Raw genomic sequence first — 12791 nt, forward strand, 5'->3', positions numbered from 1 at the left:
GATTCAGCACTTACTCCAAACTGCTCGCTCGCTTGTTTCTCCAGGGATGAGCTTAGAGCTGGAGGACAAAGCTCAAAACTTTCAAACACCCTTCATCTTCTCCCAAGATGCTCATGTGTTTACCGTGGTACTCTTAAAACTCTCCCGACATCACAACCCAGCGACAGTTAGCTCTTTGAAATATTCATAAGAGTCAAAAAAGTAGCGTATTTTATGTCTGATGAAAGATTCATACTTCTTACACAATATTCTTTGGAAACAACTCATAACACACGATGCTGACAGATCCCTCTTGAAAGGCACGAAAATGGACCACTAAAATGATCGAAGGCTATTAGTCGTATTTTAAGTTGGTTTGTTCAGCAGAGTCTAGTTTAGAGTGAAATGTGTGGCCTGTAAATTTGGCTTAGGATGGTCTCAAAGCTTCCTCAGTTATGTTGACCCAAAGCCTAGCTAAAAGTAGTAAAAAAAATATTTTTTTGGAGCATTTCTATTTCCAACATAATCAACCAACTGCCAGATTAATATATATATAAAAAAAAAAAAAATTGGGATCACAACCTACTAGTGCATCTCAAAAAAAAAAATAGAATGTCATTGAAAAGTTACTTTATTTCAGTAATTAAGTTCAAAATGTGGAATTCATTTATTATATAGATGTATTACACACAGAGTGATCGGTTTTTAGCATTTATTTATTTTCTTGTTGATGAAAACCCAAAAATCAGTGTTTTAGAAGAAAATTTGAATTTTATATACGACCAGTTGGTACTTTTGGCAGTGTGGGCAGTGTGCCAAGTCCTGCTGGAAAATGAAATCTGCCTCTCCATAGCATGAAGTGCTGTAAAATCTCCTGGTAGTCACTGCACTGACTGAATAAAAAAATCTCTCTTGAAATCTTGAAAAATTACCATTGTGGTGCAGCCCTAATATACAGACCTTCTCTCTATTTTTCTCTACAGCATACTTCATAGAACTTCTGAATGGATCCGAGCGCTGGCTGGAGGAAGCATTCGTTAAAGCCCTGGGGGCTCTGTATGGGCCCAATGCGGTGGTCTTCCGTGATCTGTACTCGGAACTGCGGCGCTACTACAGGGGCGCGGCGCTGAACCTGGAGGAGGCTCTGGATGAGTTCTGGGCTCGTCTGCTGGAGCGAATGCTGAAGGCCTCTGACCCGGCCGCTGCTTCGCTCATCTCTGACGACTTCCTGGAGTGTGCGTCCAAGCAGGCCGAGACTCTGCGTCTGTTCGGTGAAGCCCCTCGCGAGTTGAAGACCCGGCTGGTGCGCGTGTTCGTCGCCGCCCGTGCTTTCGTGCAGGGCTTAAACATGGCCGGAGATGTCGTGAGGAAGGTTTCTCAGGTACAGTGGAGTTTCTTTGCTTTCTTATCAGCTCTTTTTCGCTCTGTTGTACTAATAATGATTAATTAAACAACTTTCCATAGATTGGATATAATAGTATTTGGTGACAAGCTTTTAGTTGCACTAGGATATGATAGACAATAGTTCTACACAGAAGCATGGCAGCTCATCAGACGCAGCAGTGCTGCTGGAGTTTATAAACACCACAGTGTCACTGCTGGAATGAAAATAGTCCACCAACCAAAAAACATCAAGCCAACAGCACGTCATGAGATGACATCTACAAGGTGGGCCAGTAATGTAGTGTAGTGGAGTGTAAGAAGAAAAAACAGACGACCAGCTAACGCTGCTAGCCTGATAGCGGAGGTAGCTTAGCCTGCTAGCACCAGAGTTCATACGGTCACGAAAAATCTGGAAAAGTCATGGAAATTTGAGACCTTCATTTCCCTTTATTGATTAAGAAACACTGTTTTGGTTTTTAAATTAATTTAATATTTGGGTAACTCAATCATATGTCTTTGCAATAGCTAGCTAGTTAGCTGTGTGGGTCCAACTCCGACTGGAGTTTTAGCTGGACTATTAGAGAAAAATGCTGATTTAATGCTGTCTGGCATCATTCAGACAAATATAAGGCATTGACATACTAATTAAGCAGAAATGTTATTCAGCTAGTAAAATGTAAAATTTCGATGTTATTAATTTTAGGTAAGATATAGGCATATTATAATCATTTTTTACATTAAGTTTTAGTTTTATTATCCATGTCTTTACTGATGTTTTAAAAGATTGTACGGTCAGAAAAAGTTACTGTGAAGGCATGGAAAAGTCATGAAAAAGTTATTCAAATGTATTGGTTAAAAAATGTATGAACCCTGTAGCATGGTTAACTTAGCACACCAGCGGGGTTTGGTACTTAGTAATACCTCTAGCTCTGTTAGCTTACCCGTTAAATCCGCTAACATGCTAAGCTAACGGAAGCTTTAGTCTGTCAGGTCTTACTTTAAATTAATTACATGTAAAAGCAACTTAAAACAGTCGAAATACAGAAGTACAAAAAGACTTACATTTGTACACAAACTACACTGGAGTGTCTACTCCGTCCACCATGTTTTTAAATCTGAGCGTGAGATTGCAATCACCAAATAGAATACATGTTCCGCTGCCTTCAGAATTCAGAAAATGGATGGTACGCACCAAGTGAGTGGACACAGTGTTTAAGAACTCCAGCAGCACTGCTGCAGCTGATCCACTCTTACACCAGCACAACACACACTACTAACACACCACCACCTTGTCAGTACAGTAACTGCAGTGCTCAGAATGACACACCATCCAAATAGCCCCAGCTCCGTGGTGATCCTGTGAAGTACAGGTCATTAAAGAAAAGGGTGAAAACAGGATAATAAAGTATGTATAGAAACAGATACAGAGCTACAGTTCTTACAGTAATTATAAAACTACTAAGCGCATTTACGCAAAGGCCTGTCAAATTCTACTGGAAGTCAGATTTTGGCACAATATAAATGTCTAAATACTGTCTAATTACCCCTCCTTCCCGGCATTTAGCTCGGTGTATTTTTAATTCCTAATTATAGCTCACAGTAAGTCATCCTGCACCCTAAACCACATTTACGAGTGACCTCATTAAAGACCTGGATGCAGTTTTTTGCGAGTGGAAAGAAGTGTTTTTGCGTGTGGTTTTGGAAAAAACATGTGGGGTGACTATTGTCTTTAAAAGTTTGTTAGCAATGTTAGCTTGAGGGCTAAACTAAATAAGATCAATTTTACCACATAACATGTCTTAAGTGGCAGATGAATATATGTCTTGCAAAACATTGCTTTAATTGAATAGGTTTAAATGTTGATGGATGCCAACTAAAACTGAGCTCCAGGTCAAAAACTGCATTTCACAGAGCATTTCACACCAATTTTGAGTTTTAGCACAAACTCTGTCAAAACTAAAGTTTTTTGTTTCCACTATATTTTTGATTAATTACATATTCAGATCTAATTTAGCTGCATTCTGACTATGCTATGCTAGTTCTGTTTTAACACAGTAAATGAACAGATTGCTAGCGTAACCTTTAAACACAGAAGTAAAATTGTTTCAGACCATTTTCTTTCATAGTCATACTGGGGCTGGATGTTAATCTACACAAATTTCTTTCCTTTCTTTCCGTGTATTTACAGTAAGCTTAGAATTCTAGTATTTTGTACTAGTGTGAGCACTAGCCGCACTTAGCCGCGCCATCCAGCCACGGTTAGCAGTGCTAGCCAGCCCCGGTTAGCAGTGCTATCCAGCCGTGCTTAGCAGCACTAGCCAGCCACATTTAACAGCGCGAGCCAGCCTCGGTTAGCAGGGCTAGCCAGCCCAAGTTAGCAGTGCTGTCCAGCCCCGGTTAGCAGGGCTAGCCAGCCCCGGTTAGCAGGGCTAGCCAGCCGCGGTTAGCAGGGTTAGCCAGCCCTGGTTAGCAGTGCTTTCCAGCCCCGCTTAGCAGTGCTGTCCAGCTCCGGTTAGCAGTGCTATCCAGCCCCAGTTAGCAGCATTAGGCAGCCGTGGAAAGCAGCGATAGCATGCCCAGCTTAGCAGCGCTAGCCAGCCGCATTTCACAGCGCCAGCCAGCAGCGGTTCATCCCATGTAGCTTGTTTTAACACGATAAACACGCAAACTACAGTCCGTTATACAGTCCGCTAGCTCTGCAGCTAATGCACTGACGATTTTTGGGAAAATTTAGGGATTTTAAGTGTGTCTTATAGTTTGAAAAATAATTGAATATAATATAATATAATAACAGTTAATATAGGTTATGTTATATAGCTCATGAATCTCAAAAACTTAAAGCCTTCCTTTTTTGAGGAAAGGGGAGGGTTTGGTTAAATAATTTGAAGGGAAAAGATGGTTACAGGACTTTTTGCAACACTTAAGGACTTACTTAAGGGCACGTCTTTTTATATACACTTATCTTTAAATTAATTTAAGGTGTTTTATGCAACCAGGCACAGACTTTTCTAGACTCTTTTATTGTGTGCTCCTCTTGTGGGCACTGCAAACCTAAGAAACAGAAAAAAAGCAGCCGAAGACACAAACAAAGGAAAATTACGAAGGGTGGTTGGAACAATTCGCCTCACTAAAGCTCTTGTTACTGAATGCAATCAAATTCTCACAGCAAAATCTGTTTTTCATTTGTACATTTTTTTAGTTTAACAAACACATTTTACACATCTGGCCCTGTGTGAGAAAGTAAATGTCGCTGTCGACCAAAATGAACATTCTCATACTGAACGTAAAACATGGTGGTGGTAGTGTGATGGTCTGGGGCTGCGTTGCTGCTTTAGGGCCTGGAAAACTTGCTGTAATTGATGAAACAATGAATTCTGCTCTCTATCAGAAAATCCTGATGAAGAAATCTGTCCATCAGTTTGTGAGATTAAGATCAGGCGTACTTGGGTTCTGCAACAGTACAATGATCTGAAGCACAGCAAGTCTTTTGAGTGTTCTAGATTAAGTCTGATTAAGATGCTGTTATTACTTTAATACTTTTTCACATAGAGCCAGGTTGGTTTGAATGGATTTGTAACTTTAATAAATTCTCTTTTAAAAACGACTTTTATGATATTTAGTCAGATTATCTTTGTCTGATATTGAAATGTGTAAAAAAAAATGTAAGTATGATAAAAAAAAAAAGGCAGGAAATAATAGGGGAGCTATTTTTTTAAACAGCACTGTATGTAATTTTAGATGCAAGAGCTTGGCTGATCCACTAAAATTAATAATAAAGTAAATGAAGGAAACCATCACAAGGTTAATGAAGAAAAACGTCATTAAAAAGTAATGGGTCTGCTGGGGCTCCTTAGCTTGAGAATGGGCCGTCCCACGTTGGCTACAACAGCGTAAGCACTCTCTTAAGGTGGTTCTTCTTATTTCCGGTCTTGATGTACTGCAGGAAAAATATAAGTACTTTGATTTAATGGAAGTCAAATTTGTCCCGAAAGAGCTTGAGAAACACGCCAATGTTTTGCATGCCTGCAGGGGTTCTTCTGAGCAGAACCGTACAAGGAAATTTAGTCCAGATCCTAGCAGCTGTTCCTCCTCTCCAAAGCCGGAGCTCGCTGTTCCCTTGACGGATGAAAATGGGGCGCAATGCGACAGCTCGCTCCGCTTTAAGAGACTACCTACAGAGCGGGAGTAAACCTCCCAGCATGCCGGCGTCTGGAGATTCCTGCACGATTAGAGCAGCCTATCAGCACCGAGTATCGCATGTCTTGTAGGAACGGATTAAGCCTGTATCACAGAGGCCTCAGCAGAAACCCTGCCGACAACCGTAAAAAGCTCTGTGTAATTATAAAAGCACAGAAAATATGATTAGTTCTGTTTCACACAGTAGAGGTATGTGTGCGTCCCTCTGATCTCACTATGAGTCAGTCTAATTAGGATTAATTAAGAATTCATTTAATACACTGTGAAATTTTCAATTTAGAAGCATATTAATAAGATGTACAAGCGTCATACATTGATATTCTACATCCAAAGCTGTGTAACAGCCTCTTGTCCCTGCTAAAAGAACCCAAATTCTATTTTACAAAGTGTCATAGAGTGCATTTACTAAAAATATAATGTATGTAAGGATGAACTGAATATTTGCCAATTGAAATTATTTGAGTTATAAAAAAGCAATGTTCAAACTAATAAAAAATATATAATATATAAAAAGTGCCCCTTTACAGATTTCTTTTGTATTTTGAATTTTTGTCATACTTACATTTTTTCAGATTATCAAACAAACTTTAATATTAGACAAAGATAACCTGAGTAAAAAATAAAAAGCATTTTTTAAATGATGAAAAAAAACTGTCTAAACCAATCTAGCCCTTTGTAAAAATAAATAAATACATGAACTGTGATTAATTACACTTTTAGGAAAGCTGAGTTCAATTTCACTACTAACCACAATCAGACCAGATCATTTAAATATAGCATGTCTGACAATATGAAGAGTATGATATGAAAAGATCTCAAAAAGCAACACATTATGCCCCGATCTGAAGAAATTCAAGATCGATCAAAATCAGTCTTGAAAAGGTTGCAAAGAAATTTCTAAAGCTTTGGGACTCCAGCGGACCACAGTTAGAGCTATTATTCACAAATCGAGAAAACATGGATCACTGGTGAACCTTTCCAGGAGTGTCCAGCCGACAAAAAGTATTAGAAAAGGGCATGGACAACTCATCCAGGAGGTCACAAAAGAACCCAGAACAACATTTAAAGAACTGCAGGTCTCACTTGCCTCCGTTAAGGTCAGTATTATTGATTTAATAATAAGAAAGAGACTGGGTGAAAATGGTCTCCATGGGAGAGTTTCAAAGCAAAAAACACTGCTTCCCAAAAAGAACACAATGGCCCATCTCACATTTACCAAAAAAAACATCTTGACAATCCCCAGGACTGACTGGATGATTCTTTGGACTGACGTGACAAAAGCAGAACTTTTTGGAAGGCGTAAAACTAACACATAATTAAAAAAAAAAAAAAAAAAAAACATCATATCGAATGTAAAACATGATGGTGATAGTGTAATGGTCTGTCGATGCTCTGCTGCTGCTTTAGGGTCAGGACAACTTGCTGTAATAGATGGAACCATGAATTCTGCTGTTTACTAGGCAATCCTGAAGTAGAATGTCTGGACATCTGTTTGTGACCTCCAGCTCAGATGTACTTGGGTTCTGCAGCAGGACAATGATCCAAAGCACACAAACAAGTTTACCCGCCTGAACTGCAAACATAAATAGTAATACAAAACATACTATTAAAGATTCACAGTAAATAGCAAAACAGAGTATCACTATTGGCACAATAAAGTTTTCTTTTATTATTGTTTTAAAAAGTATAAGGATATTATTGTCTACGATACAGAACCCTACTACTCATTATTGAAGTGCTAGAAGTTCTTACACAAATTAAGCAATAATGTCCTGCTTTTGATTTTATTGAAAATAAGGTGTATATCATGTCAAGGGGTTTTGTAATTTGCTATTTTATTGCTGTTTTGTTTCTAGTGGATGTTTTTTTGAAAGAGGAACAGCAGTGGTTGGCGTTCACAGTTTGTCGCTTCTACGTAATTTCAATAAATGACCATTCAATATTCAATAAATTACCACTTAAGTTTCAATAACGGTGCTGGAGGAACTATTTATAGTACAGGATTATCGACAGTAGCAATACACAGTACACCATGCTTTTGGGGGTGGTGTTAGGAGGGTGAAAATGAGTGCATACTTTATTGAACGTCACTATAATCAATAATTCTGACATTCCAGTATTGATGGAGTTGAAGCACAACCTTCAAATCAATGTTTCACAATTTATCGATTCTGTTCTTTCAGTATGCACATTGTTGGCTTTCTGCATGTGATCTACTGTGTGATTCTAGCTGTAGACTCTCATTATCAGTTTCTGTAACATCCATTATCCTCACTTTATCTTTTTAGTCTCTTCAGTCACTCAGACTGGAAAGTGTTGCATTAATGGAAATGATATCAGAAGCAGCAGCTTTGAGTGTGATTTTGTTGTAGATAAATGTAAAAGTTTGCTTTGTGCGCCGAGTGATCCAGCAGTCTAAAGCGCTAGTCTAAAGAGCAGGAGGTCGAACCCCCGCTAATGCAGCTTTGCCATCAAGCTGCCGGCCCTCAGAGGGAGCAAAATTGGCCCTGCTCCCTCCGGGTGGGTAGATGGCGCTCTCTCCCCACATCACTCCTAGGGTGATGTCCACAGCACAGGGCGTCTGTTAGCTGATGTACCGGAACCGAGCCACTGCGCTTTCCTCTGAGCACGCTGTGATGCTGCTCAGCAATGCTGCATCAGCAGAAGCTCGAAAAGAAGTGGTGGCTGGCTTCACATGTATCGGAGGAAGCATGTGCTAGTCTTCTCCCTCCTGGTGTGTTGGGGCATCACTAGTGATAGGGGGAGTCCTAATGAGTGGGTTGGGTAATTGGCTGTGTAAATTGGGGAGAAAATGGAAAAAATTAGAAATAAAATTATATATATAAAAAAAAGTTTGCTTTTGTGTATTGGCTATATGATGATACTGATATACAGCATGTCTTTTTTTCAGGTTCCTCTGACTCCTGAATGTAACCGTGCCATTATGAAGCTGGTGTACTGCCCGCACTGCCGGGGCCTGGGCTCCGTCAAGCCCTGCGCCAATTACTGCAAAAACGTCATGAAGGGCTGCCTGGCTAACCAGGCCGACCTGGACACGGAGTGGCAAAACCTCATAGGTTAGTAAGATGCAAGCATACGCACAAACACAAACAAGGGGTCCTATACTTACCTATCTATTTATCTACAGCCAAGCCATCTACCACGAATCACGTAGCTGGATTTAGGGCGTATCGTGTGTCTTTGCTATAAGGACGCAAAAAGCATGCCTTGCGCAACTCAAAACGCGCAAAAGGCATTTATCAATTTTCTTTATTAATCATGGGTGTGTTTTGCGCATAACGGGTAATAAACCCATCAGCGTTTCACTTGCCATTTCCTTTAAAAGCCAGGTGCGCTCTGACTTTAGCATGTTGGTATCTTAAAAGTACAGTGCTTTGCACGTCTCAGCAGAAGATACTGATCTGGCTGTTCACAATTTACAGGAACAGCAATATTATTTGATTCTTAATTCTGTTTATTGTTGAGACAAAGCTGGATTTACGCTCTGCATCATGTCCGTGTGAGGTACGCGTGGTGAGTGTGTGTCTCACGCACGTCGCACCTGTGTAGATTGATTCATAAATTTTGACGCTATTTGAAAGGCATGGGAGCAAAGCGTGAAAATATCATTCTATTCCAACAACTCCTTCTTGGGGCTTTATTTTATTTGAAATTTAATTTAATTTAATTTTATCATAATTTAATTTAAATTTTATAATTGAATGCAGTGTCCACACACTTTTGGCCACAGTGTAGATCAATCTGGCTTTTTTGTATTGTGATGTTCCCTGTTTCTGGCAGGGGCCGGTTCTAATTTGCACATTCTCTGCAAATAGATTATTGCAATAAAGCGGAAATTAAAAAGAGTGATAGCATCATTTTCATTATCCAACAGTTTTTGTTTGTTTATTTTTCTGGCGTCAATATGTTAAATTAAACTTGTAAGCAGGTTTTTCATTAAAAATACACAAATCCGACAGCAAACAGACTATATTTCTGTTTAAGTGGATCACAGATAGTACGTTACTGCATTAATAGACGTTAAAATAAAGTAAATTTGTCTCTCTCTCTCTCTCTTTTATTCTTTCACACTCTTCTCAATCAGACACTATGCTGCAGGTGGCCTCGAGCTTCGGGACAGAACCAAGCATGGACGTAATTCTCCACTCCATCCCTGTGCGCATCTCAGAGGCTGTGCAGCACATGCAGGAGAACATGGAGCTCTACACCAACAAGGTCAGGACAGGTCACAGAGAAGCTCACTCTGTTCATGTCGGTGGCTTACAGTAATCGCTTGTGGGTTTTAGATGAATTTGCTAGGTTTTTGTGTAAATGATGATGCTTTAACAAAAATTAAACCTGAGAGCACATAAATACTTTTTTTTATTCAATATAATAATAATTCAGTATCATTATAATTTAATTTAAATGTTAGTAATGGTGCAGTGAAACACTAATCACTGTCAAAACCCTGGCATTTTACCTTTGGCGCCATCCATCCATCCATCCAAATCCAAATCTCAGGCTACTATCCAATGGCCACACTATCACCACCCCTTTATACATTCATATATACAGGTGCTGGTCAACGAATTAGAATAATTTGAAATAGTGCATTCATGAAATTCTTTGAATGCATTTTTTGTGCAGAAAGCAAATCAGGTGTTCACCGCACCTGTCCTACTCGTTAGACTAATCACAGAACTCGTTACCTGGAAAAAAAATTGCTCAGCTGAGCTTTCCAAAAGGCCCATTTAGGCCATTTAACTGTGAAACTGTTGTTTTATTGAATTAGAATAATGGAGAAACCGTTTCATTGAATTAGAATAAATGCTCGAATTTTTGTTTTCTGTGAAGAGTGTTCACTGTGCAGTATAAAGTCAGGGTTGAGTAGAATTTCTAAGTTGTAAAATCAATCATAAGTAAGCAGCGCGACCTCTCAACCGGAATAGTGGCTCAAATTCAAGCCCTTCGCCAACAAGGCTTGACCCAAACTAAAATTGCTGAGCAGCTCGGCATCAGCCAGTCTTCCGTCTGCAAAGCTCTCAAGAAAAACTGCAGCAAGCGCACCAACTGTTCCGGCGTCCGAAAAACTTCTGCTCGCGACAACAAGCAGCTGAGAAAGATCGCAGTCAGCAACCGGTTCAAGTCCACTTCCGAGCTCACCGACTTGTGGAACAAGCAGACCGGCGCTGACGTCTCCAGATCAACCACTTACCGTCGTCTGCGCGAACTCGGCTTCAAATCTCGCGTTGCAGCAGTAAAACCGATGCTGAACAAGAAACAAATGGAGAAACGGCTGAAGTGGGCCAAAGAACACGGCGAGTGGACTGCTGAAGACTGGCAGAAAGTGGTCTTCAGTGACGAATCACGCTTCTGCATCTCCTTCGGTGACCAAGGTCCTCGTGTCTGGCGTCGTGGTGGCGAAACCTACAACCACGAGTGCGTGAAAAGATCCGTCAAGTTTCCCCAGAGCGTTATGGTCTGGGGATGCATGTCCGCTTGAGGTGTAGGGAAACTCTGCTTCCTCACGAAGACTGTCAATGCTGCCGTATATCAAGATGTTCTGGAAACGTTCCTGATTCCCACTGTTGAGGAACAGTTTGGCGAAGAAGACTTCATATTTCAACAGGATCTTGCACCGGCTCATGCAGCAAAGTCGACCAAAGATTGGTTCACTAAAAAACAGCTTGAAGTTTTGGCATGGCCGGCCAACTCGCCTGACCTCAATGTCATTGAAAACCTTTGGGCCATCGTCAAGCGGAAAATTCGCGAAAGAAAGCCTACTACGCTGGACCAACTGAAGCAGAACATCGCCACTGCCTGGGAAGCTGTGAGTGCGGAAACTTGCGACAAGCTGGTCAAATCGATGCCACGGAGACTTCAGGCAGTCATACAAGCCAAGGGGGCAGCCACAAAATACTGAGAAAGTGATGATTGTAATTATAATAAAAATTATTCTAATTCAATGAAACGGTTTCTCCATTATTCTAATTCAATAAAACAACAGTGTCACAGTTAAATGGCCTAAATGGGCCTTTTGGAAAGCTTAGCTGAGCAATTTTTTTTCCAAGTAACGAGTTCTGTGATTAGTCTAACGAGTAGGACAGGTGCGGTGAATACCTGATTTGCTTTCTGCACAAAAAATGCATTCAAAGAATTTCATGATTGCACTATTTCAAATTATTCTAATTCGTTGACCAGCACCTGTACAGTACCAGTCAAAGGTTTAGACACTTCTTCTCATTCAGTTTGTTTTCTTTCTTTTTTTATGATTTTTTATATTGTAAATTTTAGATTGAAGACTATAATAAAGCTGTATAGGAACACACGTATGTCTTGAAGGAGTTTCTGGAGGTGCTGAACAATAGCTGCTGCTTTTCCTTCACGCTGTAAAGCTCCAACTAATCCCAAATCACCTTAAATCACCATCTGAGTTGTCTTTTATTTTGATCTACATCTGATGTAGCAAATAAATTTAATAAAAAAATTAAAGAAAAGCATTAAATGAAAAGGTGTGTTCGAACTTTTGACTGGTACTGTATGTATATAGTTTATGGAACAGTTTGTAAATAATAATAATAATAATAATAATAATGATAATGCTCCTGGTGAAATTACTTATTTGATTTTGTAAGTGAAAGTAAGTAAACAAATCATCTACAAAAATGTTTTAATTTAACCTAAATTTTAAATACTAAACTTTTCATATTTCATATTGTCCAAAGTGTGACTCTTAACAGGATGTGACATTTGTAATATGATATAAAATGGCTTAATATAATGTATGACAACAGCATGTGAAATTGAATACCCTTCGTGTGCGTATGTGTGTGTTTCTCAGCTTTTCCAGGCGTGTGGGGAGCGGGGAGAAGAAGGAACACCGACCTCAGTGTCTGAGGAGCCTAAAAAGAAGGAGAGCACAGTGACGACGCTGGAGTACAAACCCAGCTCTGCTGCTGCAGTCAGACTAGAGGTGCAGGTGTGTCCAAATACTTCTGAACTAAACTGAACTGAACTGAGTTCTGTCTGAAAGAAAACAGCGCTCTTTCTGGATGATGTTAACCTGCATTTGAGGTTCACAGCACAGTGAAAAAGTGTTCACAGACAGTGATTTTTGCAGTGATTTCAATACAATATTAGTACAGCGTGTTATTAATACAGTGCAGCCTGAGGACCCGAAGATCACCAGCCTCTCTCTCTCTCTCTAAATTTATTCATTATTCTCTCTC

General features: G+C 39.9%; 1 protein-coding gene across 1 annotated transcript in view; it reads left to right on the forward strand.

The window, feature by feature from the left end:
• The window catches only part of gpc1a (glypican 1a), a 72502-nt gene that overhangs the window by 49566 nt on the left and 10145 nt on the right, over positions 1-12791 (forward strand). Inside the window, exons 3-6 of the mRNA XM_049465514.1 lie at positions 963-1360; positions 8471-8636; positions 9665-9795; positions 12404-12541. Coding sequence (XP_049321471.1) covers positions 963-1360; positions 8471-8636; positions 9665-9795; positions 12404-12541 — 833 coding nt within the window. The remainder of the gene's footprint in view (positions 1-962; positions 1361-8470; positions 8637-9664; positions 9796-12403; positions 12542-12791) is intronic.

This window comes from Astyanax mexicanus, chromosome 16 (assembly GCF_023375975.1).
Source record: "Astyanax mexicanus isolate ESR-SI-001 chromosome 16, AstMex3_surface, whole genome shotgun sequence".
NCBI lineage: Eukaryota > Metazoa > Chordata > Actinopteri > Characiformes > Acestrorhamphidae > Astyanax > Astyanax mexicanus.